The 27,867-nt window shown below is 43.1% G+C and overlaps 1 protein-coding gene across 1 annotated transcript in view; it reads right to left on the bottom strand.

Moving 5' to 3' along the window:
* The window catches only part of THSD7A (thrombospondin type 1 domain containing 7A), a 331,233-nt gene that overhangs the window by 114,076 nt on the left and 189,290 nt on the right, over positions 1 to 27,867 (bottom strand). Inside the window, exons 6-7 of the mRNA XM_027872006.1 lie at positions 17,176 to 17,331; positions 14,868 to 15,080 (exon numbers count right to left, since the gene is read on the bottom strand). Coding sequence (XP_027727807.1) covers positions 14,868 to 15,080; positions 17,176 to 17,331 — 369 coding nt within the window. The remainder of the gene's footprint in view (positions 1 to 14,867; positions 15,081 to 17,175; positions 17,332 to 27,867) is intronic.

The following is a 27,867-nucleotide window of genomic DNA, read 5'->3' as shown; positions in this document are numbered from 1 at the left end:
TTAATCTGAGTTTTCCCCATGGATTATGTCCCTCCCTGATTATGGAAACATTTCCTAAATCACCTCCAACATTCCTTTCCAAAGAGACTGAGCCTATAGATAGCTGGAACATTCCCACAGTCTTTTCAATCCCCAATCCTTCCTGCAGACAAATAGCAATATCTTAGTCCTTCCCAATAGCCCAGTCAGACTTTTGAGCAAGAACTCTGGGGCCACTGAGGTAAAGCCCTACAATCTAGCACCAAGGTAGGAAAATTGTGGTCAAGGACCTGGAGGCTGAGCCATCTTCTTTGAAGGTATCTATTTCAGGAGGGACAACAAAGTCATTTATTTCAAAAGGGACAACAACTCAGCTGAATGTGTACTTTGTCCAAAGGCAGCGTGGGAGGGTAGCTTTTCCTAGAGCAGAGTGGCTATGGGCAGGTTCCAGCCTCTTCCCCAGATACCCTTTAAGTCAACTCACCACCCAAGCCATAGGATGCTGGTCAGTATCCTTTCTTCTTTTTACTCTTTTATAACTCTTATTTTCTGCCAAGGAAAATAATGTTTGGACTAGAATGAACAGAAAGAAACATAACAAGCATTTATATAGTGCCTAATATTTATTTAGTGCCAAGCACTGTGATAAGCACTTTTAAAATTATTATCTCATCTAACCCTAAATGAGGATTTGGCTAAAGAGTTGGAGTTCTCATGAGTGGGAGCTTAGTGCTTTCAGAGGCAGCTCATTCTACTCTTAGAAAGTTCTAATTATTAGTAAGTTATTTTCTTACACCAAGCCCAGATTTGCCTCTGCATCCTTTACCCATTGTTCCTAGTTGGTCTTTCACTAAATCTAGCAGAACTGAGAGCAGACCACGATTCACATTCCACCTAGGCACTCATCTAAGACATCTTGGCATCAGCCTTACTGTTGCCCCAGTTCTCCCCACCTAGAACTACACCATCTGGGCCTGATTTCCAGAAAACATGTCCCTTGGCTCTGAGAGAATTAATCTGCTCAGTTTTGGAACTTCCACCCTGGAGCTGAGCTATTATGATTGGTGAGTAAATGAGTGCACCTCCCCCGCAGCCCACTATATCTAGTTGGACCCAGTCTACACCATATTTCACAGCCCAACCAGCATCCACCTGGAGCATCTTGCCATGTGGCCTGATAGCACAAGTATATCTCTTTTCAGACACTGTTTTCCACCTCTTACTTCAGGAACAAAAACCTTGAACAAATAATGCTCTGGAAAGGGTGTGCCAACCGATTGCCCTGTGGATCAGCTCACCATCCCTGTAAGTCCCCAAACCCTAATGCCTTTATCTGGTCACTCCTCAATTGTATATAGTTGCCCCCTGTTGGAACAGAAGCTTCTTGAGGGGAAAGACAAAGTCCTTTTGCCTTAGTTAGCCAGTGCCTAGCAAGGTGCCGGGCATGCACTAAGCACTTAATAAATGTTCATCCATCATTAATTTATTCCTCATAGCCAGGGAGAATAAGTCCAATCCCTCTTCCAAGGGACTTCAAAATACTTAGTGCTATGATGTTCTCCACTGAGCCATCTCCAGGATCAGCCTCCCATTTCTTGGGTAATAAAAGAGCTGACAGATGTGATTGCTGAGCCACTGTTGGTAATCTTTCAGACCATCTACTAAGAACTAGAAGGGCTCCAACCTGTACGAGTGGATGAACCATAAAGTCACAGGAATCATAACTATAAGAGACCTTAGAGTTCATCTAGTTTAACCCCATCATTTAATAAAAAAGGAAATGGAGGTTAGAGAGCTTAAATCAATAACCTGAAGTCATGAACCTACTAAATGGCAGAATCAAAATCTGAACACCACTGGCTTCAAATCCTGTTCTTGTTACCACTACACCATGCTGAGTACTCATATCAGTATATGAGGTAGCTGGCGGTACAATGGATAGAGCACTAGGGTCTGGGGTCAGGAAGCCCTGACCCCAAATCTGGCCTCAGACAACTACGAGCTGTGTGATCCTGGGCAAGTCATTTAACTTCTCTTTGTCCCAGTTTCCCCAACTGTAAAATAGGGATAATAGCAGTAGCTACATCCCAGGTTGTTATAAGGCTCAAATGAGATTAATATTTGTAAAAAGTACGTACCACAGTGTCTGGCGCATAGTAGATACTATATAAATGCTTATTTCTTTCCCCCAGTGAAACCAGAGATATTTTCAAATATTAAACCTGAACTTCCATGCTACCTCCTACATGAAAGATTCCCTTGTCCTTCATACCATCCCTTCCCATGCTATGGTTAATGAAGCTCTTTATCCTGTCCTTATCTAATGAAATATTAGTCATGCAATAGGAGGTAACTATCCCCTAATTAGACTGTGAGCTCTCTGAGGGCAGGGGTTGTCTTATTTAACCTTTGTTTTTCCTTCACTTCTCAGCACAGGTGCTATTTAAGAATGATTTGGGGGGATAAATGGATGAATGCTCTAGCAGTTATGGGTGGGAGATATTTCCTTAACCAAACAAGAGATGGAGCCAATTGTGAAAGATAGAATAGTTAACTTTGATTACTTGAAACCGAAAAACTTCTGCACAGACAACAGTAATGAGCCTACAATAAGAATGGAAGTGGTTGAATGGGAAAAAAGTCTTTGTATCAATTTCTTGATAAGGTTTTGGCATCTAAGATATATAAACAATCTATAGCTATAGCTATACGTACAAAATGAATAGCCATTCCTCAATAGAAAAATAGTCAAAGGATATGAACACATAGTTCCCCCCAAAGAAGAGTAAAGTACTCACAGCCACATGAAAAAATGCCCCAAATCCCTGAGAATAAGAGAAATGGCTTCATTTCACAAACTGAAAATTGGCAAAAATAAAAAAAATGTTAATATGGTAACTAAGTCAATGCTGGAGAGGTTGTAGAATGATAGGTACATTGGTATGTTGTTGATGGAGCTGTGAAATGGTACAACCATTTGAAATACATAAATAAAGTGTCTAATATGTCCATACCCTTTGAACCAGAGACTCCATGATCAGGCTCACACCCCAAGAAAGTCATCAATAAGAAAAAAATTCCTACATACTCCAAAATATTTATAGCAGCAATTTTTGTCATAGCTGAAAATTGGAAACAAAGTAGAAGGCCGCCAACTGGAGAATGGCTAAACGAATTGTGGCACATGAATGTAACAGAAGAGTACTGTGTGTAAGAATTGATGTGGGATGCATTTGGAGAGGCATGGACAGATCTATACGAACTAATGCAGAGTGAAGGAACCAGCACCAAGAAAACAACATACAGAGTAACTACAATTATGTAAATGGAAAGAACAGTGACCACTGATATGTAAAAAGTAAATGTAGCAAAATCACAAAAATCAAGCTGGGCTTGGAATGAAAAGAGAGGAGAAGATACCCTTAACCCACCCCTTTGTGGAGGTAGGAGATCCACAGGTATGAGACTCTGCCCATGTTGTTGGACTTTTCAATGTATCAATCACTTGTGGTGACTTCCTCTCAAAAATACTATTTGTCATATGGGATGAGGAGAAGGGACACTTGGGATAACTATAGTAATGTAAGAAACAGAAAATATCAATAAAACTTTAAAAAATAAATTAATGAAGAAAGGAGATATGTTCCAGGCTAGAGGTGGAGAGAGAGAGAGAGACAAAGATCAGTAGAATGGGCAGTCCCTTCTCTCATGGAGTTTAAAATCTAATAGGCTATATTTATGGCAGCTCTTTTTGTGATGGCCAAGAATTGGAAAATGAGGGGATGTCCATCAATTGGGGAATGGCCAAACAAGTTGTGAATGTAATAGAATACTATTGTGCTGTAAGAAATGATGAGCAGATGGACTTCAGAAAAAAAAAAAACTGGGAAGACTCACATGAACTGATGCAGAGTGAAATGAGCAGAACCAGGAGAAAATTGTACACAGTAACAGCCACATTGTGAGATGACCAACTTTGATAGACTTAGCTCTTCTGAGCAATGCAAGGATCTAAGACAATTTCCAAAGACTCATGATGGAAAATGCTCTCCACATCCCGAGAAAGAACTATTAAGTCTGAACGCAGATCGAAGCAGACTATCACTTTTTTGGTGACTTTTTCATTTTGTTCTGTTTCTTCTTTCACAGCATGACTAATGTGGAAATATGTTTACATGACTGCATATGTATAACCTATATGAGACTGCTTGCTGTCTTGGGGAGGGGGGTAGGGAGAAAAAATTTGGAACTCAAAATCTTATAAAAATTAATGTTGAAAATTATCTTTACATGTAATTGGAAAAAATAAAATACTATTTAAAATTCTAGTAGACCTGATCATAGTGGCAGCCTGGGGTGAGGAAGGCTGCCACTTGTGAATGGTGTGTGTACCAATTCCCCATGCTGCTAGACCACTAGCTAAAATTTTCAGTTGCAGTAAAGCATTTACTCTGATACCTGCTAGGAAAAAAAAAGACAAAAAGTATTGACCATCCCAGAGATTCCTAGGAAAATGTCTTTCACTGGGTAGTTCAGCACTGCCAAAGATGAAACTGCAAAACTAAATAGAATGTTGGGATAACTTTGATCCTTCCCTGGGACCATCCTGGTTGTTCACCCACATAACCCCACTGCGTTCCGAAGCCCCAGTGAGCCAGCTCACAATTCTTCGGGTGCTGCTCTATCTGTACCCATTCAGGGGCATAGGTTATTTCTCATCATTTGGGGGGTGCTTTCATACCTACAGGTTAAGAGCAAGCACGCTGCATGCAATGAGGGAGCTGCTTCTGTGCAGCAGACAATTAAGACAATGAAAACGCCATCACAAATGACTGCGTCAGAGACCTGTAGAAAAGTGGCCAATGGGAGTGCATGGAGGACCTCCAGCTCATTATTCTCACCACTTCATGGCTTAATAATATTTATTGAGGCAATTTGTCACTGGTCTGCACCATGATAAGCACGAGCTCTTCAACAAATGAGCTATGTCAACATTCTGCCCACAGCCTGTCAAATTTCACAGCCCAGCCACTGTGGAGCTCTGCACTGATGCCCGGACACTACTCAAGCCTGACCATACAGAATAGAGATGACCTCATTTTACCATTCCTATGGCATTCAGCTGTAAAATGCAACAGTAGAAAGTAAAAGGCTAAGTGGGGCTGACAAATTGGGATCAAGAGATTTGTATTTTCATAGCGAGAACATTTTTCATAAATAAATCGAGGGCTCGATGTCATGCACAATAAGAAGATCGATACAGCTGATAAATTGGGATGGATGAGGCTCCCTGGAGCCTGATCCCAACTGATCAGGAGGCCTTAGAGACAGGTACTTCATGAGTGAATTTTCCGATAACAGAAGCTTAGATTCAGAGCTGAAAAAGGACCTCAGAGGTCACTGGGTCTAGCCCTTCATCTTACAGATGAGGGAACCAAGACCCAGAGAAGGTAAAGTTTTCCAGGCCAGATTTCAGTATTTTTCAAATGGAGAGATACCTCATGTGAAGGAAGAAGGATAGAAGCAGACGAGAGCTTTGCTGCTGTGAGCCACTGTAGCTATGGAGAGCAAGGGCCTCTGGAAATTGTCCATTCCATGTGCCCGTATGTCCTGCTGGTGAGAAGTCTCCTCTGGTAGGAAGGTGATCAGATGCATGGATTCTGACTGTCCTTTGGGGAATCTTGTGCACATATGGCTGGGGCAACAAGCTGCTCTCACTCACCCCCAAACTGACAACACATTGTGGTCAAACATTGTTATTTCTACCTTCACAACATCTCTTGAGTATGCCCCTTCCTTCCTCTGATACTGCCCTCCCCCAGTGCAGGCCCCCATCTCACACCTGGACTATGCAGCAGCTGCTGGGGGCAAGGGGAGGTTCCTGCCTGCTTCAGGTCTCTCCCCACTCCAGTCCACCCTCCTCCACTCATCTGCCAAGGTCCTTTCCCAAAAATCAGCTCTGACCATATCCCCCTCCACCCCCACCCCGCTTCCAATCACCAAACTCCAGTGGCTTTCTATTGTTTTAAGAATCAAATATAAAATCCTACGTGTGGCTGTTGACTCTCTTTACAACCTGGCCCCCTTCCTGCCTGTCCAGTCCATGTAATGCAGCAACCCTTGCCTCACTGCTGCTGGCACATAGCACTCCATCTCTCCAACCTTGCTGCTGGCTCCCCCTTCTTCCCTTCACTCTTAGCTTGCTGGCTCTGCTCCATTAACAGGAGTTGCCTTTGATCAGGGATTGATGACCCAACAAGTGAGGCCCAGGATCACCGTGGGTTAGCTAGGGCTCCTTGCTAAGCTCCTGAGTGTGGGGATGCTTAACAGGACTGGAGGTAGCTGGCAAGCACATCCCCTCCACACGCCCCTCCCCCAGAAACCTTCTTTGCCTAGTCAAATAAAAAAAAGGGAAGTTGTAGTGGGCTGGGGGGAGGGTTGAGTGTATCGTGGGAAAGCTCATTTCTTTTTTTTTTCTGAACGAATAGCATTCATTCCAAATCCCATCATGAATGTCAAATGAGATAATATCTGTAAAGTGCTTAGCACTGGGCCTTGTACATAGCAGGTGCTTAATCAATGCTTTCTGGTCCTCCCTACCCCACACCAGTGACTTCTGGAGAGTACAGAAGTGGCTGGGGTATTTTCTAAGGCTTCTGCAAACACCTTCCAGGATCAATGGGCTGTTAAATCAGCTGTAGGCAAGGCCAGTGCAGTTCACTTTGTGACTGTAAGATGGCCCACCCAGAGACCTGTGGGGTATGTTCTCTGCTTCCTTTTACAGAAAATGTATTGAAATCTTTTGCTTTGACTTCACAGCCCCTTCTGAATAGAACCCTCAGCCCCACCCACAGCATGAGCCCTCCCTCGTAGCAAAGGAAAAATTAGGCAAGATATACAAATGGTTGGTTTAAGGGGCACCCAAAGGGAAGGAAGTGGATACAATTGGGTGGAACCATGAAAGCTGCTTGGAGAAGCCATGTGAGCTTTGGGGCAGTCTGAGGGGCTAAGTCTCTACCCCCAAGCCAAGGCAGCTGTCATGGGGAGAAGTCCAGATGTGCAGCTGCCTTCTTTCAGACAAGGGCACAAGGCTGGTTTTCGTGGGAGGGACGTTGGGAGGCTCCAGGTGTATATGAGATGCCAAGGCGAGTACTCGCTGTCTCTTGGTGATGGGTTATGTCACCGATACAGACATGAATCACCCCCCTCCTTGATTTTATGGCAGGGGTTTCAATTTGAATGCGATTTCTGGCTCTAACTGGATTTATATTATTTTTGTCCTGTCTCTTTGTAAAGAAACAGAGAGCTACCCCAATCAAACTACCAAGGGGATCCTTTTTATAGAACAGGCCAAATAATAACAAAATTCATTTGGCAGACTACAAGGCCCAGAATCTCATGGGAAATAATGGGGGGAGTATGCATAGAGGTAGATGTACTACAGGACACTGGGTTATATGACAAAGCTGTGATCACCAGGATGATTCAATACTGATTAAAATAGAAAAGAAAAAGAGGGGGGCGGGAGAGGAGAGGAAGGGAGGGAGGAAGAGAGAGAAAGAGAGAGAGAGAGACAGAGAGACAGAGAGACAGAGAGACAGAGACAGAGAAAGGGAAAGGGAGAAGGAGAGGAGAGAGACGGAGAGAGACACAGAGAGAGAGAGAGACAGGAATGGGAAGGAGAGAGAGAGAGAGAGAGAGAGAGAGAGAGAGAGAGAGAGAGAGAGTGAGGCAAGAGTTGACTCAAGGGAGGTAAACTACTGCTCCAGGGCCGCATCTTTCCTATCATCCATTTCTGTATGACCTGAGAGCTGAGAATGCTTTCTACATACAATAAAACTTTATTTAAAAATGTAAAAACTTAGCTCAGAAGCTGCATTTGGCCCTCAGCTAGCCTGAAGTTTGCCAACCCCTGGACTCAATAGGCAAAATTCAGAAAAATTGAACATTTTTTTAAAAATTGTAACCTCTCAATGACTATACGAAAAAAATGCTCCAAATCATTAATAAAAGAAAAAAGTGAATTAAAATAACTCTGAAGTATCATCTCTCACTTAGAAAATTGGCAAAGAGGATAAAAAATGGAAACGGTAAATACTGGAGGGACTATGGTAAGACAGACATGTGAGTGCATTATTGGTGGAGCTGTGTGATGGTCCAACTCTCCCAGAAAACAGTTTTGGATTTTGCAAGAAAATGAACTAAACTGTCCATGTCTATGGACCCAGTGATCCGACTACTAGGCTTACTTTTATTCTTCCCTTCTGCCCCCAAAGGCAGAAATGAAGCAAAGTGTTAACAGGGGGTGGTAAAGAAACAAAACAAAACAAATCTAAAAGCAAAGCGGGGGCTTTGTGAGGGAAGCAGAATTGTGCAGCTCGAAAGTGGAGTGAGAAGGCCAAATTTAGAGCCATCTCCATTCCCACTGCTTTAGGGGGACAGTTTGTGCCTCACCAAGGGTCTGATCCTCCCTAGTTGGACACACTGTACACTGACCCTGACATAGCGACACCATTTTGGTCCTCTTCAATTCTGAAGGGGGCAACAACAGCTTTTATCAAACATATCAAAATGTTAGGCCACATTTCTTTGATCTAAACAAAAATGGAGATTCCTGTAAACCCTGTGGAAATAAGGTCCTCTGTAATCCCCTGTGATGGGGAAAGAGATTTTCTTGTCCTAGACTGTCTGGGAGGCTCTAATGACTTCTGTCTTTAGAGCAGATGGAATAAAAACTCGAAACCTAATTATGTGAAGCCCTCCCTCAAACCCTGGCACTTGAGCCTGATGGTAAAATCGTCGAGTTAAATAGAACACCCCAGATAATTACATTCCAAACACATTTAATGACACACCAACTTACAGGAAAAGGAAATTCTCTGTTGATTTATAGGCCACATTATGGAGAAAATAATCTAGTTATAGCCTTTCTCTCTGTGCTTAAAGCATCAGCATTTCCCATGTAATGGCGGGTTAATCTTTGTTCTGAAGTTGCTTCCACTTCTGGAGAGCAGCCATGCATTTCACAACCACAGCAGCCTTACTCTACTTTGGCTTGGTTATTCTGAGCAACTGGTCTGAGCTCTAAGCGGCCCCTCCCCTAATTCTGCCCTGCCTGCCCCAACCTTCATAGAAACCCAATCCTCTTTAGGGCTGGTTCCCTTCTCCCTAGAGCTAGTCTCCCCCCTCAGTATTGATCTAAAGAGACCTCAGCTGGTGGTTTTATTTTCATTGTGTGGTACTTGGGTCCTTGCTTCTCTATTGGGGAAGGAGGGTGATGAGATCCTCAGGCTTCGGTGAAGGTTGACATCCCAAAACTTGCACACAGAGACAAATCCCGGTACAAAAGAGCAACAGCTGATTCTAAGGCCCCAACACTTTTTGCAAACCCCACGTTCTAGGACACAAGAAGTATTGATTGTGTCAAAGTAGCAAGTATAGAGGAATTCTGGGAGGGAGAATGATATGCTCAGGCCCTGTGACCCTCTGCTGCACCTCTGGAAGCAGCTGTCTCAGCATCCTAGAAGATGGGCAAAGGACACTACATACCGAGGGAGAAGCCGAATGACCACCAATGCAATGGGTGATCCTTGATTCACCTAGTTCTCTGCTAAGGGCCAGCTGCTGGCAGAGAGCACTGGATGTAATGGACACCCCCAGCTCAATGAGGAAGGGAGTGCACTGGAAGGGGACAGGAAGGCTGGGAGTGAGGTGCACCGAACCCTTACTTCCTATTCCCACCAGACAACATCTCGACCCAATCCTGATTCAGACTGGGTCAAATCTAGTCTGTTTGCTGCTGGGTTTGGGGTAGGGGTGAGACTTTTGGGAATCATGGTCTATGAAAGTCATGTTTCCTATGACCTGCTGCATTCTCAAATGAAATAGTCTTTGAGTCTGCCCATTCTACCACTTCTGAAGCCATATGTCTCTGCTATTGATCAGCCCACATCTCTCCATCTTATTCATATGGAGACTTGCCCAGGATCATATAGCTAGTAAATGTCTGTGATGGGATTTGAAGTCAATTCTTTTTAACTCTATGACTCAATCTACTGTGCCACCAAGCTGCCTCAGAATAAACGATTGTGATTAGTGTGGTTCAAGTCAACAGCTAAATGCCTTCCATGTGCCAGACACCATCAGAGAAGCTAGGGAGACAAAGGCGAAAGCAAAATGGTCCTTGATTTCAGGGTGGAGAAAGGGTGATATGAAGAGAAATTCATTTTCTGCCCGTACAATCCCTTATTTATTCTTCTCTTCTTGACCAATCAGCAAGTTTGGAGAACTCTTGATAATCTCTACATTACTGCTCACTGGCCCTGCTAATTTCCATTTATCCCCAACTAATTTGGGAAAACAACATACTCAGTGGCAGCATAGTATCAGCTGTCCTCAGGCACAGAGAGCCTTCCTCCCCCTCCCCCCCTCTCCCTATCCCTTCCTCTCCCCTCCCCTTCTCTATCTTCTCCTTCCTCTTCTTCTCCTCCATTCTTGTGTGGGGGTGATCTGGGAGAAGGGAGGAGGCTTTAGTGGGAAGCTGGTGTCACAACAATGAGGAGCGGATAAGTGAGTAAAGAGAAAAGGCTCACTGCCCATCTGCCTGACAGGCCTTGAATGCAGGCTGTGGCTAAGGAATGCTTACTCGTGTTCAGAAACCTTGTTTTTCTAAAGGATTTGGGTCCTGTGAGACACCTGGATATATCGAGGGCTGAGAACAAGGGCTGGGGCACTAATTCTGGACCAGGAGGGCATCTGTTTGGCCTTGGTAAGGGATGGTCCAACCTTGGAAGCTTGACTTTGCAGTCCTGGGAGGTTAAGAATACCTTGTCCTGGAGATGAATTCTGAACTAAGATGATTTTTTTTACAAACGTCTAAGACTTTGATGGAAGTGTGTGACTCTTGGCCAGTATCTGGGTCTTATGATTCTGCAAAGTCCATCCTTCTTTTGGGGCAGGTAAAGAAATGGGTCCCTTCAGCAGTCACAGGATTGAAACTCTGGAAGCTCTTTGGTATCATTCTTAGCCTGCCTGACTCTCATGTGAGGATGGAAAAGGTGAGAAAAATCCAAGTTGCCAAATAGCATGGATGATTTGGGGCTAGCCTCCTGTCTTCTGTGGGCCTGAGTAAATCCTCTCTTCATGCTCTCAATTTTTGATCCAAGAGTCTCTGAAAGTATTAATACTAAAATTGTGGACCGTCATTTCAGGAAAATGAAACAAAGGCACTTAATTAGAATGCTTCCTGAGCTTAATTAGATTAATTAACACCCAGATTTGGAAGATGTAAGGATTTGGTGGAAGTGAGGAGCTTCCCATCCTATTTACTCCATAAACCAAAATCAGGCAGATGCCCTAATTCCTTAGTTCCACAGTTGAGTCTCAACTCAATTACAAAACAAAATCTATAGCCCCAGCTCAAGCATTTGTATTGGGAAGAGTCTGCAGAAGTAATCAACTCCAATTCCCTTTGCCTGATTTAATTACAGAGCAACATTTGGTGCAGCTGCTAATATCTTATTAGGTGACCCCTTCCCTACTCCCCCCTGGCTCTGCCTGGAGCAGGAAGGTTATTTATTGTCTTCCTGAATTATCTGCCCATATTTACACTGGGACAAAGGGTCCACTTTGAAAAGATACACAGATTTCTCTTATGTCACAAATATTTTCCATGAATTGATCTAAGTATTGAAGTGAATTGTACATTATATCAAAATGTAAAATTGTGTGTGTGTGTGTGTGTGTGTGTGTGTGTGTATGAGAGAGAGAGAGAGAGAGAGACAGAGAGAGAGACAGAGACAGAGACAGAGAGAGAGAGACACAGAGAGAGAGAGAGAGAGTGAGTGAATGAGTCCTGGTCCCTTGCATGGGTATGACATATCCTAACATAATTGAGGACAAGAAGTGGGATTCTGGATATCAGGAGTTGGCAAATTACATTAGTGTTTCCCTAAGTTTCTACTTTTTACAACCAAGATGCCAGTCGTGTAGGCTCTCTGTTGCTGTCTATTTGCCATGTAAGGACCAGCCTTTAGTGTTCTGGGCCACAGGATAATGGGTTTTAGAGCTCCAAAAGACCTTTAAGGCCAATCACCTCCTCACTTTACAACTGTAGAAACTGAGGCTGGAGAGGTCAGGTAACTTATCCTAGGTCACACTCGTAGCAAATGGAACCAAGATTGGAGCCCAGGCTTCTCAACTCCAAATTCTATCTCCCTCCCACCCTACCAGAGGTGACTTGTTTTAGCAACAATGGGGACGTCAGAAGAGCATTTGGGAGCAGGGTCTTGACTATCTTCTGTCCTAGCAATCTTCTGCACATAGGAGGGTATACACACATGCCCAGATCCACACTTTTTTTTTGGAGGAAAAATGAAATGGAAATAAAATGGAGTTGTTCATAATTTAGTTAATAGATACAGGGCTGGAAAGGACCCCAGAGGTCTTGTCCAGCCCTCTCATTTTATGAAGGAGAAAACTGAGGCCTAGAAAAGGGAGGGGACTTGTCCCAGATACATGCAGACAGGAATGAGCAGAGCTGAGATTTAAACCAAAGTGCTCTGACTACCAATCCATAGCTCTCTTCACTGTACTACATCGTTTTCTAAAGAAATTAAAAGCTAACCACCCAGTGTTGTCTTTCTCTCACTGCAGAGGGGTAGCTCACTATGCACGAACCTAACTCAGAAGCAGGTGGGCTACGCAGTATTCAGCACCAGGGAGCTCATTAATACATGGGGCACGAGGGGTAGGAGGCAGCCCCCTCTCTGGCTCCTGAGCTTGATGGCTTTCCAGATCGGCCCCTGGCCCTGGGACCCACACATCAGAGGACTTGGCCTTAACTCTCCAGTGAGGGCAGAAAAGCCAACATCCATCATAAAACCACAGGAACCACCTTCTCCTTCCTTTGCTATAACACTGCAGTATGGGCCAGCCTGCATTTTGTTTACAGCTTACCACACATGTGGTTTGGACCCAGGGCAAGAAATAGAAGAACTGTCATGCCTAAAGGTAGAACATTCCTCCATAACACTGAGTTTCCTACCCCCGAGGACAGCTTTCTACTCAGAACACTCACAGTGAGCCACAGGAGGAAACAATTGTGTTCACTGAAAGCAAAAAGGAAGGGAGCAATGATGGCAACTGCCAGATGTTCCAGCCCCCCTGAGGGAGCCTGAATGCATCTGCCTCACCTGCAACAGACCTCATCATCCTGGGCCCAGGCCCCAGGGCCCAGTTTTCTGGGCAGGCTGCTCTAATATCCACGGGATCCAAACATTTGAGAGCAAGAAAAGACTTCAGTGCTAGCTGAGTCCAGCCTCCCTTATTTGAAATATGGAGAAACTGAGACCCAGAGATGGGAAATGATTCACTCAAGGGCACAGAGCTAGTTCATCTCCAAGCTGAATTAGCATCAACCCTTTGATCCAGTTATCTTATAGTGGAGTGAGGAAGACCTGAGTTTTAATCCTGCCCTAGAAACTGTCTAGCTGTCTGACCCTGAGCAATCAGTACTAATCACAATCTATGTGCTCTCTGAGCAAAGCAGAGTTGAAATTGCTTGAAAGAAATGCAAGATGCTCAGATTTAGAGAATCCACCCCAAAGGTTTGCACGGACTATTTGTGCCCAACCTGTGGTAGAACATTCTGAGCTCATATTGGTCAAATCAGTCACTGCCAGACACACCGAAGCTTGACTCTAGCATAGTGGTGTCATTTGGTCCTCTTTGAGAACAAAGGACAACAGCCAATGTACCTCAATTTCCTCATTTGTAAAATGGAGACAAAGATAGCATCTCCCTCATAGATGGTGAGAATAAAGTGAGTCAACATATTTAAAATGCTTTGCAAATCATAAAGTATTACACAGATTGTTGTTGTTGTATATCACCCCTCCTATGGTATTCTTAGATATTCAGAGGACACATTGTTGGAACCCAGGCCACATCTAGGGCTCTCTTTCATGGTTAAAGGTCTGGAATTGTCTTCCAAAGGTTTAGTTTAAAGTCCTGGAGGAGAGAATTCAGGTTCTAAGAGGTCTGAGAGACCACAGTAGCTATGAAGTGCTCATCAAGCTAGTTTGGATCCTGGGAGATTGGATAAAAGAGGTGTATACCAGGGGAGGAGCCTGAATTAATCAATCAATCCTTCATTGCCTATTATGGGCCAGTCACTGTGCCAAATGTAGGACCATCAAAGACAAATCTAGAATGAGGAAATGAGGCTCATTCATGTTCTTCTTACAAGGAGCCTGCCATGTAAATTGCACCCAAGCAACGATCAGCAATTTTCAGGGCCATAGAAGAAAGATCCCCACCCCCAGCCCCTGCTTTGATCAAGGCTTTTGTCAAGACCACTTTTAGATTCTGGGTGTTTCAGCAGGGCCCTGGGGCAAATTATTATCAGGGAACTGGCATTGAAGCTGGCATTCTTACATTACTGATCAGAAGGGAGAAGACAAAATGGTTTGTAGAATGAAGCTAGAGAGACAGCATGGTGATGGGAACAGAGAACTAGGCTTGGAGTCAATCAGGCCTGGGTTCAAGTCCGATTGGCACATACTGGCTGTGTGAGTTCCTGGTACCAGTAAAGCCATAGGTCTGAAGCAAGATCAAAACAAGCTCATTTTACTCTATTCTGATTCCCTAGAGTGAGCATTATCACCATCTTGTCCTCAATGGTCACCTCTCATATTTAGCCATTTCTTGTTTCTGAGTGCATTACTGTGTTAGGTCCGGTATTTCACCCCATAGCATCTCAAACGAGAAGATCCTTTTGAACATCAAAACCCCTGACAACATTCTGGTTCTGAAAACGGAAGGCTTCTCACTCAATCCTGCACACAGTGCCCTGTGGCCATCATTCTAATTACTCGCCTTGGTCTTACCATCGCTGTTGATGCAGACCACCTCCTGGACTTGTGTTCCAGGACCACACTGCTTTCCGTTGTCTGGCTCACAGTCTCCAAGCCTCACTGCCTTCCAGTCATAGCAGGAAGGCTCTTCACAGGGGATGGCTTCCAGCAAGTGAGGGCAGTTACTCGTCCCCCCAGATCCTCCAGTAGGCTCATTAGTAATCCTCCTCTTCCTCAGTTTAAAGCCTGAAGTATTTGGGAAAGAAAAGATTTGGTCAGTGGATGGTTTAGTACAATGGACAGCTCCAGGAGGCAATCATTTGAGGAGTAAGAGGGAATGGGAATTCTGCTGCTCAGAGAAAAGGACTTCACATAAAAAGATCTAATAAAGGCCTAACAATAATCCTAGATGGGAACAGGTCAGGGGATAGAGATTTCTCCTCTTATTTCATTGGCACAAAAACTTCCTAGTGAGTTAACACCCTCTATCAGTACAAGTTGGCTACTACTCTGCATTTTATAGTCTTAGAGTTTTCCAGAGCACTGAAAGGTGACTCACAGTCAGTAGGTCAGAGGTATGACTTGAACCCAGGTCTTTCTTCCTGGATCCCAAAGCAGCTCTCTCTACTAGGCAACACTTCCTTTCAGGTAGGGAGAATGTGATTTCTGTCTATCTTACAGATGGGGAAAGGGTGACTCAGAGAGTTGTTGACTTGATCATAGCCCATTAGTAAATGTTAAAAGTGAGATTTGAATCCAGGTTTTCTTGACTCTTAACTCTAAAGCTCTAACCATAATGCAATGCTGCCTCTCTAGCATGCATTCCAGTCTTAGAGGCAACTCAGATACCACGGCTGAACACTTATCAGGCCCTTATGAAGTAGTTGGTGTTCCCCTGTGACTTTGTGTTTACCTGACACCCACAGATCTTGGAGCCAGGCAGACAGATGCATCACCTACCTTCAGCTATGGTAGTATCACACTGGGTCTCTGAATTTTCTGGATAACTACAGATTTGCCAACTTTGAGTGCCAAAGCTACTTTAAATTTTAACTGTTTGAAAGGAAATCTTTCTAAAATGTGACATGGTTCCCTGCCTCAGAGTACACTGAACATCCTTTAATCATCTCTTAATGATTCATGCCAAACATAGCATTTTGGATAACACCCTGATGACATCAGGAACTATAGAACAAGAAAGGAATGCTTGCTTTAACCCTGGTAGCCTGGGACTAGAGACATTTTTTTCTTCTCTTGAATACCTTTAATATTTCATCCAGATCATCTTTTGTTGTCCAACTGTCAGTTCTCACTGTGCCAGACTACATCATCTCTTTTCTCTCCTTCTAAATTAAATTAAGTTAAATTAAATTACTTTTAGTTTTCTGTAGGCTCAGGAACTAGCTCACCAAGGTTATGAAAATTCACAGAACTTGAGAGTTGGAAGGGACATCACTGGCCATCTGGTCCAAACCATACATGGAAGGAATCCTCACTATAATATACTGCAGACAGGTGGCCATCCAACTTTTGCTTGAATATGTGTGAAACAAAAGTAGGTTCTGAGAAAATGTCTAAGACACTGCACTCTGAATAAACTGCAGTGCCCCTTTTTAAATGCTCAGAAGCCTCTTCTTTGGGGGGGAGTGGTTTTCAGTTCTGCCCTGAATAGAAGAGGTTGATGGGTAACTGAATTCCAGATAGGTAATGAATTCTCATTTACTTGCATTTTTTTTCAAGGACTTCAGTTCCTCTTTTGCATATTAAGCACCACCTTTAGTAGTACTCAAGGATTCCAAAATTCCTGTCCTATCTACTGAGAGATCTTTCCACATAAGGAAGAAACATTCTGAATTGATGACTCTTCAGTTCCCTCTGTGAGAGGGGAAGGCACTCCATCATCACACGTCTAACCTCTTTATCTTTAATTCAATTCTACAGATACCAATTCAGCAACTTTTCTGTGCAAGCTCCTGTGCTCAGGTCTGGAAGTGCCAACATGAAAAACAGGCATCTCAGTTATCAGGGGCTCGTGCTGGAGTGGGGGATGAGTGGGCTTCACTCATGTGTAGTTGAAGGTTAGCATACTATGAGACATCATTGTCATCCCTTGTGGTTCAGTTCAAGGCCGCCTTATAACATGAGCCTTCTCCATTCATGATGATTTCTCCTTCTTACCTCATGAGCCTGGATGTTAAGTCAATTCAATTCAACAATCATTTACTATGTCCTTACTATTTGCCCAACACTGTGATAAGCACAGGGGACAAGAAGCCTAAAGGCTAAACCAGCACATTACATCACAGAATGCTTGACGAAGGCCAAGCAGCCACTTACATACCTTTCTTGCCCTGCTGGTCATCACAGTTTTCAAAGGTACAAGGTCCCCAGGCCGACCATGCTGACACCACACACTCAATAGGGCAGGGAATGTGGCACAGCTGAGTGGTGCTTGGGATAGTCCCTGTGCAGAGTTTCCAGTCTACTGGCTTGGAAGCTGTAGGGGAAAATGGAAAAAAATGAAATTCTCCTGAAAAGGACCATGAGCTTCGCTATCATCCCCTATCAATATTTCCCACATGAAAAGAGGGTAACAATGTTTAAATCAGTGTCATGGAGCTCTTTTCATTTCACAGATCACAATAGTAGTATCCCAACAGGCCTTGACAGGTTTGGGCAATGGGATGAATTTAATCAGATCAAATTTAATGAAGTCTTATATGTGGGTCCAAAAGTCAACTTTATAAGCATAAGATTGGAGAGATGTGGTTAGATAACAATGAGTCTGAAAATTAAGTCTTTTTTATTGAAGTGCAAGCTCATTGTGAGTTACCAGTATGCCATGGTAGTCACACAATTAGTCTAAAACGGGGTGGCATCATGAGAGGTATAGCTCCTAGGGCTAAGAAGGTCATGGACCCATTGGTTAGACTAGAAAAACTGTGTTCAATTTCGGGAGATGTCTATCGAGGGGAATGCCACTGGGAGTAGTTGGATGGTTTCAACCTGAAGTCTTTACTTCACAGAGGACACCAAATTCCGTTTCCATGACCACAAGAACTTTGTCAAAGTGGAAGCACATATGGCTTGGTCTGAGGTCACTGGCAGGAAGGATGGGGCAAATAAGGGAAACAGAGCTGGGTAAATGCTTCATTGCTCACACCTTCCCTGGCTCTGATTTCCACCTGGTGTCTCCATTTTCTTCTTCTTTTTCTACCATTTATTCCTCTCCAAGTGCAGCCCCCTGTCAAGACCACAGAACCATTATGGACAGTATTTCCTGTCCACTCCCTACCAGGATGCCTTGGCTTGTGCTCAGGGAGGAAGCTTCAGGAAGATGAAGAATGTGAAATGCCTCCTAGGACAACACAGCTGGGGGGGAAGGGTCCCTTTGATGGACGAACGCTCCTTTGCCTCCACCCCTAAGGAATGCCAGAGCAGCCTTCCAGCTTGCCGGTTCTACAGGTGGGAAGCAGGCAGTATATGTGTGTCTGCATATTTGTGTGTCTCTGTGGGTGTGGGGGGATGTGTCTGCCTGAGTCTATGCGTCAATGAGTGTTAAACCATTCATCCATGGCTTGAATGCACAGTACCATTGATGTAATGTAATCCAAGAAGCCATTGTTAAGCATCCTATTTGGCACTAGATGTTGAGAATACAGAGATCAAAAAGTGATAGCTCCTGCCCTCAAAGGGATTATATTCTACTGGAGGTAAGTAAATTTGAGATAATTTGAGGAAGAAGATAGTGCTAACATGGGAAGGGATAATGACAATAAAACACTATGTAACAATTAAGTAGTAATTGAAGGTTTACAAAATGCTTTCTGTATGTTACTTCCTTTGATAAAGGAAGGCTTCCAATGGTGTCTGGCACCTGAGTGAAGCTTTGATGGAAGCTAGGGAGTTTAAGAGGCAGAGAGGAGAAAGGAGTGCTGCTGGTTGTGGTGGGTGCTTGGATGACAGTAAACCTCATGGAGTCTGAGCTTGCACTTTGGTTACTTCTGGGGAAACATGGGGCTCAGTACCCCAAGGGGTGACCTCCAATTCAGCCCCCACTGGAGTGATGCCAAATAACCTGGGTAAAGGCCTGAGGTTAGAAATGGAACACCATGGTTGGAAACACCAAACAAGAAAGTTTGGTGATGTGTCAGGGGAATGATGGGAAATGTTGAGAAAAATTGGCCAGAATAAAACTAGAGTCCAGAGGAGTTAATTAACATATAGAGCATTGACCATGCACCAAGCAATGAACTAAAGACTGATGAAAGGCAAAAGTGTCCCTGTCCTCCAGGAGGTCACACTATAATGGGGGAAAAGAATGTGCAGATAACTATGTACAAATAAGCAGTATTCAACCTACCTGTCTATGATTTATATGGATATGTGGAATCTATTTCCTATACACACAAGTATTTCTGGTGTAAATACCATATATGTATATCATAGACATACATATATACAAGGGTGTATATGTATATATAGATGTATATAATTTATGATACACTATGTATACACATATATCTATAATGGTGTGTGTGTGTGCGTGTGTGTGTGTGTGTGTGTGTGTTTGTAACTAAGGAGGCCATTCACTATAATAGTGTAGGCGAGAGGTGAGGAGGGACTGTGTGAAAGTCCTGGCTGAGTATTTTATTCCTTCAGGAGGTTGAAGGCATCTGTACTCTCTGAGAGGAAGGCGACTGGAAACCACCAGAGTCCAAAGCTGTTCATTCCCATTTATGGTAATGATAAATCGAATGAAGGCAGAGAATGAAATGCTACATACAGTAGGCAAGTCATAGTTAAGTTTTCCAGGAATGGAATCAGAGGGTGTTCAGTGCTTGTCATTGGAGTTGTTTGATTATTGTTATGGGATTTTGTTTCTTTTTGTTCATACAGATTTCATTCTAGTAATGATTGTAAGTGTGGAAAATCACACATATATGATCTGTGCAGGCACCGTTTTCCTGGGCCAGCCAGGACTTACCCACCCAACATTGCCCTCCAGACACCCCCCTTCTTCCTGCCTCCTGCCCTGCATCCAGACCATCTCCATTTTCACTAATGATGCTTCTTTGTGTCATGACTAGGCACACATATGTGTGAAGTGCTGAATCTTTCTTATATAAATTAGTTATTTCTGAGGCTTCCTAGATTTGTTTTCCTTTTTTCCTTCCAGGAATATTTTAATTATCTCTCTCTACAGCAGTGAAAATAAACATGATTGTACTTCTATTACTTGTGTTGTGCAAACCACAGAGAACTTTCCTGCTTGTGTTAAGCAGGATTGTTTTCTGATGTGTATTTCCTTATCAATCAAAGTCAAGAATGATTAATTTTATTGCTTTTCCAACACTGAGAACATGATGTATTGGTGGAACAAAACAAGTAAAGAGAGATCTAACTTTTTTAGAAGACTTAGAATCTTCACCACACTTAGCAGTTTCTTTGTGGCAGTATGTATTTCTAACTCAAGGAAGCCAGGGCAGCCAAGCTGGAAGGCCAGCCCACAGGTCCAGGTCCAGGTTGGAGCAATTATTCTAAGGCCACATGACAGCAGGCAGAAATAGACTCTTTGGGTAAATGTTTTAAGGGTGTTACATCATGCTGTAATTGCAGTGGGGGTTGGGGGATGGCCTTGGAAGGTAGAAATAATATTATTAATAATGATAGTTAATATTTCTGTGGCACTTACTATTTGCCAGGCACTGTGCTGAGCACTTTACAACCATTATCTCATTGGGTCCCACAATGGTGTAACTTCTTCTCAGGTCCACCAACAGTGCATCAGCGTGCCTGTCTTTCCACAACCCCTCCAACTCTGTCTATCTTTCATAATCCTTGCCAATTTCCTGGCTGTGAGGTGGAACCTTAAGGTTGTTTTTATTTTACCTTTATCTTGCTCTTGGAGCTTTTTCTCCTCTATACTTAATAAAATCCTTTTTCTAGACCACTTCATCAAGATATTATTCTATAACTTTGCCTCACATAGTGAAACTCCTAGACAAATTAGTTCATACTTGTTAGTTCTACTTGCTCACTTTAATTCTTTGCACAACATTTTTATTGGACTCTCAACCCCATCAACTGATCCAAACTGCTCTATTCAGAGGGCATCAACAATCTATTATCCTCCCTCTCCCACCATCCCCATATTCAATCAGTTACCAAATCTTCTTGATTCTACCTCTTCAACATCTACTGTATCTATGCACTCCCCTTTAGTCCCAGTCACCACTGTAGTTCAGGCTCCCATCTCCTCTTGCTTGGGCCCTTGCAATGGCCTCCTAACTGCTTGAAAGTCTCCCCTCTGCAAAATATTCTGTACACTAATATCAAATTGATATTCCCAAAACACGGATCTGACTTCATCCCCCTGCTCAAAAATGTTTAGTGAATCCTTTAGTATTTAAGAAAACACTCATTCCTCAGCAGAGCATGAAGAGCTTTTCCCAGTCTGGCTCCATCCTAACTTTCCAGACATTTCACAATGTATGGATACCCCCTTATGTACTCTACATTCTAGTCACAGGCCAACCAGCTGCCCCTCAACCTTGACATTCCATTTCCCATTTGTGCTTTGCCATAGGCTAATCTAAAAGTTGGGGATGCTCTCTCTTTCTCTTCCTCTCTCTTTTTTCTAATCCCTGGATTACTTCCCCTTCAGGGCTCAGCTCTGAAGCCTGCCTGGACCCTCTGCATTAGTGCCTTTTTTTCTGGATAGATTTGCCTTTTGCATAGATACCACATCCCCTAGCAGAATGGACATTCTTTGATGGCAGAATTGTGACCTTTGCCATTTTATGCCAGAGTCTAGCATTGTCTTTTTATGCCAGAGGTACTCAGGCAAGGCTTAATTAAACTAAATCTACTGAATGGAGACTCTATGTCACAAGGTCTGTAACAATTGTTTTCCTGGCATAACCTTTTGAATCTTCCATTTTCACCAGGGCATACCTAAATCAAGGGTTGGAATCCTGTAATCCAGAGGTCATTGGTCCCTGACAGTAACTTTCCAAAAAAATGTTTACTGAATAGGAATAGCCAAATTGAATAGGAAAGGCTTAAAATTCACAAGATGTACTTAAAATGAAAAAAAAATTCTTTGAGGGATTCTTAATGAATTTTGTCATCAGACTAGAGAATAGTCTCTGAAATAGGAGAACACTGTGAACAATTACCTTCTCTTTAGGTAATTATCACAAAGTCTGGAATGATATGCCATTCTAATAAATAGGTGCATTTATACCATCCTTAAGAACAGTAATGTTCTTTCATATAGTTGAAATTTAAAAACACAAATCGTTGGTCTCTTCATATTATTCTAGAGAGCATACACAATATGAAGTGAGCCTGGTGAGATCAAACGTGCTTTGGATTTAAAGACATTGTTTTTTTAAATGTGGGTGTGACTAACCAAAGCATGTTCTTTAATTTCCATGGTCTGGCTTTGTTCTTGATCAGGCCAAGTTTGACCACTGGAACATTTTAAATGAACCACTTGGACTTTGAATGATAATCCTCCAACCAAACCAAACAGTTAGGCAGCATAGTGCAGAGTGGTGGGCCAGGAGTCAGGAATACTCATCCTCTTGAGTTCAAATCTGGCCTCAGACACTTACTAGCTGGATGAACCTATGTGATCTTTTGCAAGTCACTTAACCCTGTTTGCCTCAGTTTCCTCAACTCTAAAATGAGCTGGAGAAGGAAATGGCAAACCACTCTAGGATCTCTGACAAGAAAACCCCTAATGGGGTCATGAAGAGTTGGATGTGATTGAAAACAACTCAATAACATTCACCCAAATCAAAAGAGATATTCAACAAATTAAAGCACAAGAAATGAGAGTTAAAGCAACATATTCTTGTTCTCTCACTGTTCATCCAAGTGAACTCTAGAAAAATGAACTCTGTTTTATATTTTTTACCTTGAAAATACCTAAATCTTTCTCATGAATCAAGCAAACCAAGGCAGACAGCTGGGGTATTTATTTCTGTCAGATTTCTCCCCTTTCAGGGTTTGTTTTATGGGTTTTATTCTAAACAGGACACATATTGATTGGAGCAATCCCCAGGCAGATAAGAGGCACTCTCCACTTTGTAGAGGACAATCACAGGCTTGCATCTCCATAATAGTACTTTGTATTCTAACTCTATGAAACTTAATTTTTCAAACTTGACCAGGAACCCAGCTATGGCTTCCTGACTCTCCTGTTCTGTGATAAATAGAATCACATTCATTGGCATGGACTTCCCAAAAAACCATTCCACTGCCAAGGTAGGCTTCTTGAGTTAAAAATTCTGAGGTCTCTACAGGGACAGAGTCTATTCATAGGTCATGGGTCCAAGACAGTAACTTTTCAAAACCTTTTTTCATTGACTGGGAGAAATCAAACTGAATAGAAAATTGAGTAGGAACTGGCTTAAGATTCACAACAGATATTTAAAATGAAAAAAAAAATTCTCTGAATGGTTCTTAATGCAGGGTGTCACCAGACTGGGGGACAATCTGAAATAGCTCCATTTCAGGGATTCTAATATTTTAAAAAATTGTAATTTTCAAATTGGGCAGAAGCTAGACTTTCTTGTAAGAAGTTGGGGTTCAACTCCAGCATTTAGAATGCAACACATAGGTTCTTCTCATAGCTTAGCTTTGAAAGATGTAAAACACACTTTCCATGCAGTGGAATGCATTATTAAAAGGATGCTGTGTGCCCTCAGAAAGAGAAGCAGCAGTCACTGAGCCACCATAGGCTCATCACAAAAAGATTATGTCAGACTCTTCTGTGTTTGACAGGGTTCCTACACAGGCAGATCAAGGGAATGTGTTGGATGTAGCATACCTGCCCATGACAAAGTCTCTCACAATACCCTTGTGGCTGAGATGGAGATATGTGGCCTAGATTATTGTACAAGTGGTCAGGTTCAGAAATGGCTGAATGGCCAGGTCCGTTAATCAACTGATTGATGGATTGATGTCAACCTAGAAGAGGTCACAAGTGGAAGTGCCACCAACCCAGATCTGAGCTTGATTTTTACCAACAACCTGGAAGAAAGCATAAGTAGCTTCTTATACCAGACTTGGTTTTTAGATTACATAAAGCTGAGTTGTTCAGTCATCTTTTCAGTTGTGTCTGACTCTTCATGACCCCATTTGGAATTTTCTTGGCAAAGATACCACAGTGATTTGCCAATTCCTTCTCCAGCTCACATTATGGATGAGGAAACTGAGGCAAACAGTGACCTGCCCAGGGCCACACAGCTAATAAGTGTCTGAGAACAGATTTGAACTCAAGAAGATGAGGCTTCCTGACTCCAGGCCTGGTGCTCTATCCACTGCACCACCTTGTTGCCCCTATAAAGCTGAGAGAGCTAGTTATTTGAAGATAGCATAATTGGGAAATAAGACAGTATAAGGAAGAATACTAGGTCAAATCAACTAAGATGGAATTCCATAAGGATAATCTTGGCTAAACTGTACACGTAAAATACAGGGGAGATCTTGCAACATAGTAGTTTGCCTGAAACATGTCTGGATCCTAATGATGGGCTTAATGACTGTTAAGCTCAAAATGTGTGACAGGGGAGCTAGCAAAGTGATTATGATCACAGGCTGCATTGGCAGCAGCAGTGGGCTCAGATGAAGGGAGGACACAGTCCTATTGTACCTACTGTACCCATTTCTAGTCAGATTATGGGAAGCTAGAGGATCCGCTCAGTTCTGGGCACTTCATAGTAGAAAGGAGGATGGTAAGTGGAAGAATGCCTTGAGCATGATGACCACGACTCTCAGGAAGCCGGAGGCTGGACTGGACAAAGCTGAGCTGAAGGAACAAATGAGTCTTAGGTCAAAAAATAAAATGTAGGTAGATCATGCCAGCTGTCTTCAGGTAACTGAAGGACTGGCCAGTGGAAGAATCATTTTGCTTGGCCTTAGGAGGCAGAACTGGGAGCAACTGGATGAAGCACAGTTCAGCTTAGCATAAGTACAACTGGAATTATCCCAAAGGAACTGGGCTGCCTCAACAGGTAGTAAGTTCCCTGTCACTGAAGGTCTGCAAATAGAAACATTGGGGTTCTGTTGAACATGCTGTAGAAGGGCTTCTTGTTCTGATAGTTTAGATTAGATGACTTCTGAAAGTCTCCTCCACCTGTGTGTGAGATTGGATTCTGATTTGATTCTGAACTATTTGTATAAAGAGACCTTTTTATTCATCCAACTAGGCAACTATTGAGTGACAAAGATTAATTACAATTTGGTAACTTTAATTATGCTGTCATCCCTTTAAAAAACAAGGGAGAGTTTTAAGAACCAAATGACTCTTAGAAGACAGTCTGCTGTCCCTCCACTCCTGGAGCAGCCCTCCTGCTCCCCACAGCCTAGGGGCTTCATTCAAAACCCCACCTTGTACAAGGAACCTTTCCATATCCCCACTGATGCTAATGCCTTCCTTTGGAGATTATCTCCAGTCTGTCTGTTCTAGATCTTGTTTGTACAAAGTGTATTGCATTTTGTTCTCCATTCCTCCCCCACTCCACCCCACCCCAACCTGGCAAACTGAGCTCCCTGAGAATAGGGACTTCCTTTGTATTTCCAATGCCTAGTGCCTGGCACATAGTAGGTGCTTAATAAATGCTCGCTTTGCTCCTGATTTCCTTTTTGTCTTTTAGAATCAACCCTTAAAATCTTGCTTTTTAAAGATAGTGATTCTTAATAATCTTGGAATTGTAGAGTAGATTTTTATTCAGGCATAAGTGGATCAAATTGCCACAAAGGTCCCTTTCAACCCCATGTTCTGCTGATCTTGCATTGGACTAATAATTTTGACTTAAGACAAAGGGAGAAAACTCCATACTCCTGGTAAATGAGAGCAAATAGGAACCTCCTTGAGGTCGCTATTTTACCTGACTTTCCTTGATGTACCTTTGAGCTGGTGTTTGGTCTTTAGAAGGTGCACTGGCTCCCTAGCAGAGCATGACTCACCGAGGGAACTTGGGATGAAGTCTTGAAGTCCACCCAAGAACATCTATTCTTCAACATTTCCCAAACAGCTTCCTATAACATGATGTTCTGTGTTGTACCCAGAACACCCTGACTGAGGCACTAGCTCCAATGTGCTGGGTTTTTCTTTTCAGTTACTTCTTCCTAGGAAAGAGTGAGGTTGGCACACTATTGTTGGACACTGAGGCTGGAAAGGGAAACTGCAATGTGAAAATTTTCTCTGTTTGGGGAGGATGGTGCAGAGTCCAACACAGCCTTAGGGATAGTGCTAATAAGGCACAGGGGAGCCAGAACCAAGTCATGATACTAGTATCCACATGCGTCTCAAAATCTTCTAGTGCAGAACCTACAAGACCCTATAGTTTGCAGGAGAAGTGTTGTTTCCAAAGGATGCAATTGGTAGAATATTAATTAATTAAATTGGTGTCAACAAACAAGTATTACTTGGATGCTTGCCATGTGTCCAAACACCATATCTGCAAACTCTCTGCCCCACCTCGGGCCATGTGGATATAGAAGGAGTAAAGGCAGGCTTCTGCTGATTCTGGGTTCACAAAACCTCTCACATTCGTCTTGGTCTTTGCACCCACAAAGCTGCCACCCTAGTTCAGGGCTTCATCACCTCCCACCTGGACTAAGCTCTCTGCCTCCGGGCAATCCCTTTGGTAGTCCACTGTCGTTTTACACAACTGCTAAATTCATCTTCCCAAGGCATAGATCTCATCACTCCAGTCCTCTACTTAAAGCATTTAGTAGTGTGCATTTGCCTTTAAGATAAAACACGACCTTCCTGGTCAAACATTTATACCCTGCCCCCACAGCTTGGTTTTAACTGCAGCTCATCCCTGCCCCCACCCTTGGTTCTAGCCCAAATGAATAATCAGCTATTCCATGTTGGACAGAGTGCTGGCTCTGGAATGGAAGGACTGAGGTTCAAACCCCAGCCCTAGTATTTTCTGCCTTTGTGACTTTGCCTTTATCTTCCTGTGCTGTAATTTCCTCCAGTGTGAAAAGAGGAAGTTTGGAGTAGATGCTCCCACCAGTTCCATATCTATGCTCCTGTCAAATCCTTTCCTTCCTTCAAGGGTTAGAGTCTACCACTGCCTCCTCCCTGAAGCCTTTCTGGATTCCTCCCATTGAAAGTGTCCTCTTTTTCTTCCTTCTCCCCCTCCTCATTTTCTCCTAGGAGCTATTGTTTGCTTTTCTTTTCTGCTCCCGTCACCCCCTATCTTGTGTTAGAGTTCTCCATGAACGTGTTCTTTCATCCCAACAGAATAGAAGCTCTTTGAAAGACCATGTTATTTTTTACCTCCATGTCCTTCACACCACACTAAGCACAGAGTCTTGAACCCAGTCCCTCAGTCTCCAAGGGTCTGTAGTTGTGTCTGTCCCCAGTGTAGGTCACACCCCTTCTTTTCCACATGAATAAGTACCCAATCTTCCAGAGGTGCTACAGCCAAGCAATCACCCTCTGTCCAAGCTGGGAAGGAACCTCTCTAATTTAAAGCAGGCCGCTCCTTGGATAAGTCACGTTAGGTATCATTGGGTTCATTAATGAGCTATTTCCAGGACAATAGGACCAGTTGGAGCTTGGGCTCTAAAGAATATCTTGGGCTTCAAAAGCCCAGGGTTACCTCCAAATCAAGATGAGACCCTGAAGCAGGATGCCAGTGGAGGCTGCTATAGAGTAGATTTTGTATAAATTCTACTGTTCTTGCCCTCAAGGAGCTCCTAAACTCCATCATCTCTAAAATGGGCATAAGAATACCTGTGGAACCTAGATGGCTTCTTTAGAGGCCCAAATGACATAATGGACTAAAAATGCTTTGGAAACTTTAAAGTGCTCTGGACATATTAGTTAGTATTAATATTTTTAATTTGGGAAACAACATTAATGTGCATAATTTGGTCATTGAACATGCAGATGAGATGATGTATGATCCAGGGTTTAATGGAATGATCCAGGTTCAATGGGCAGTGAGACTCCAAGGCAGGAGAAGGCATTCTGAGGAGGCTGAGAAGTTAGGACAGG

Source organism: Vombatus ursinus, unplaced genomic scaffold, assembly GCF_900497805.2.
Source record: "Vombatus ursinus unplaced genomic scaffold, bare-nosed wombat genome assembly UNPS02014799.1, whole genome shotgun sequence".
Taxonomy (NCBI): domain Eukaryota; kingdom Metazoa; phylum Chordata; class Mammalia; order Diprotodontia; family Vombatidae; genus Vombatus; species Vombatus ursinus.
Note: the sequence above shows the minus strand (reverse complement) of the source record. Positions and strands in the feature narration are given on the sequence as shown.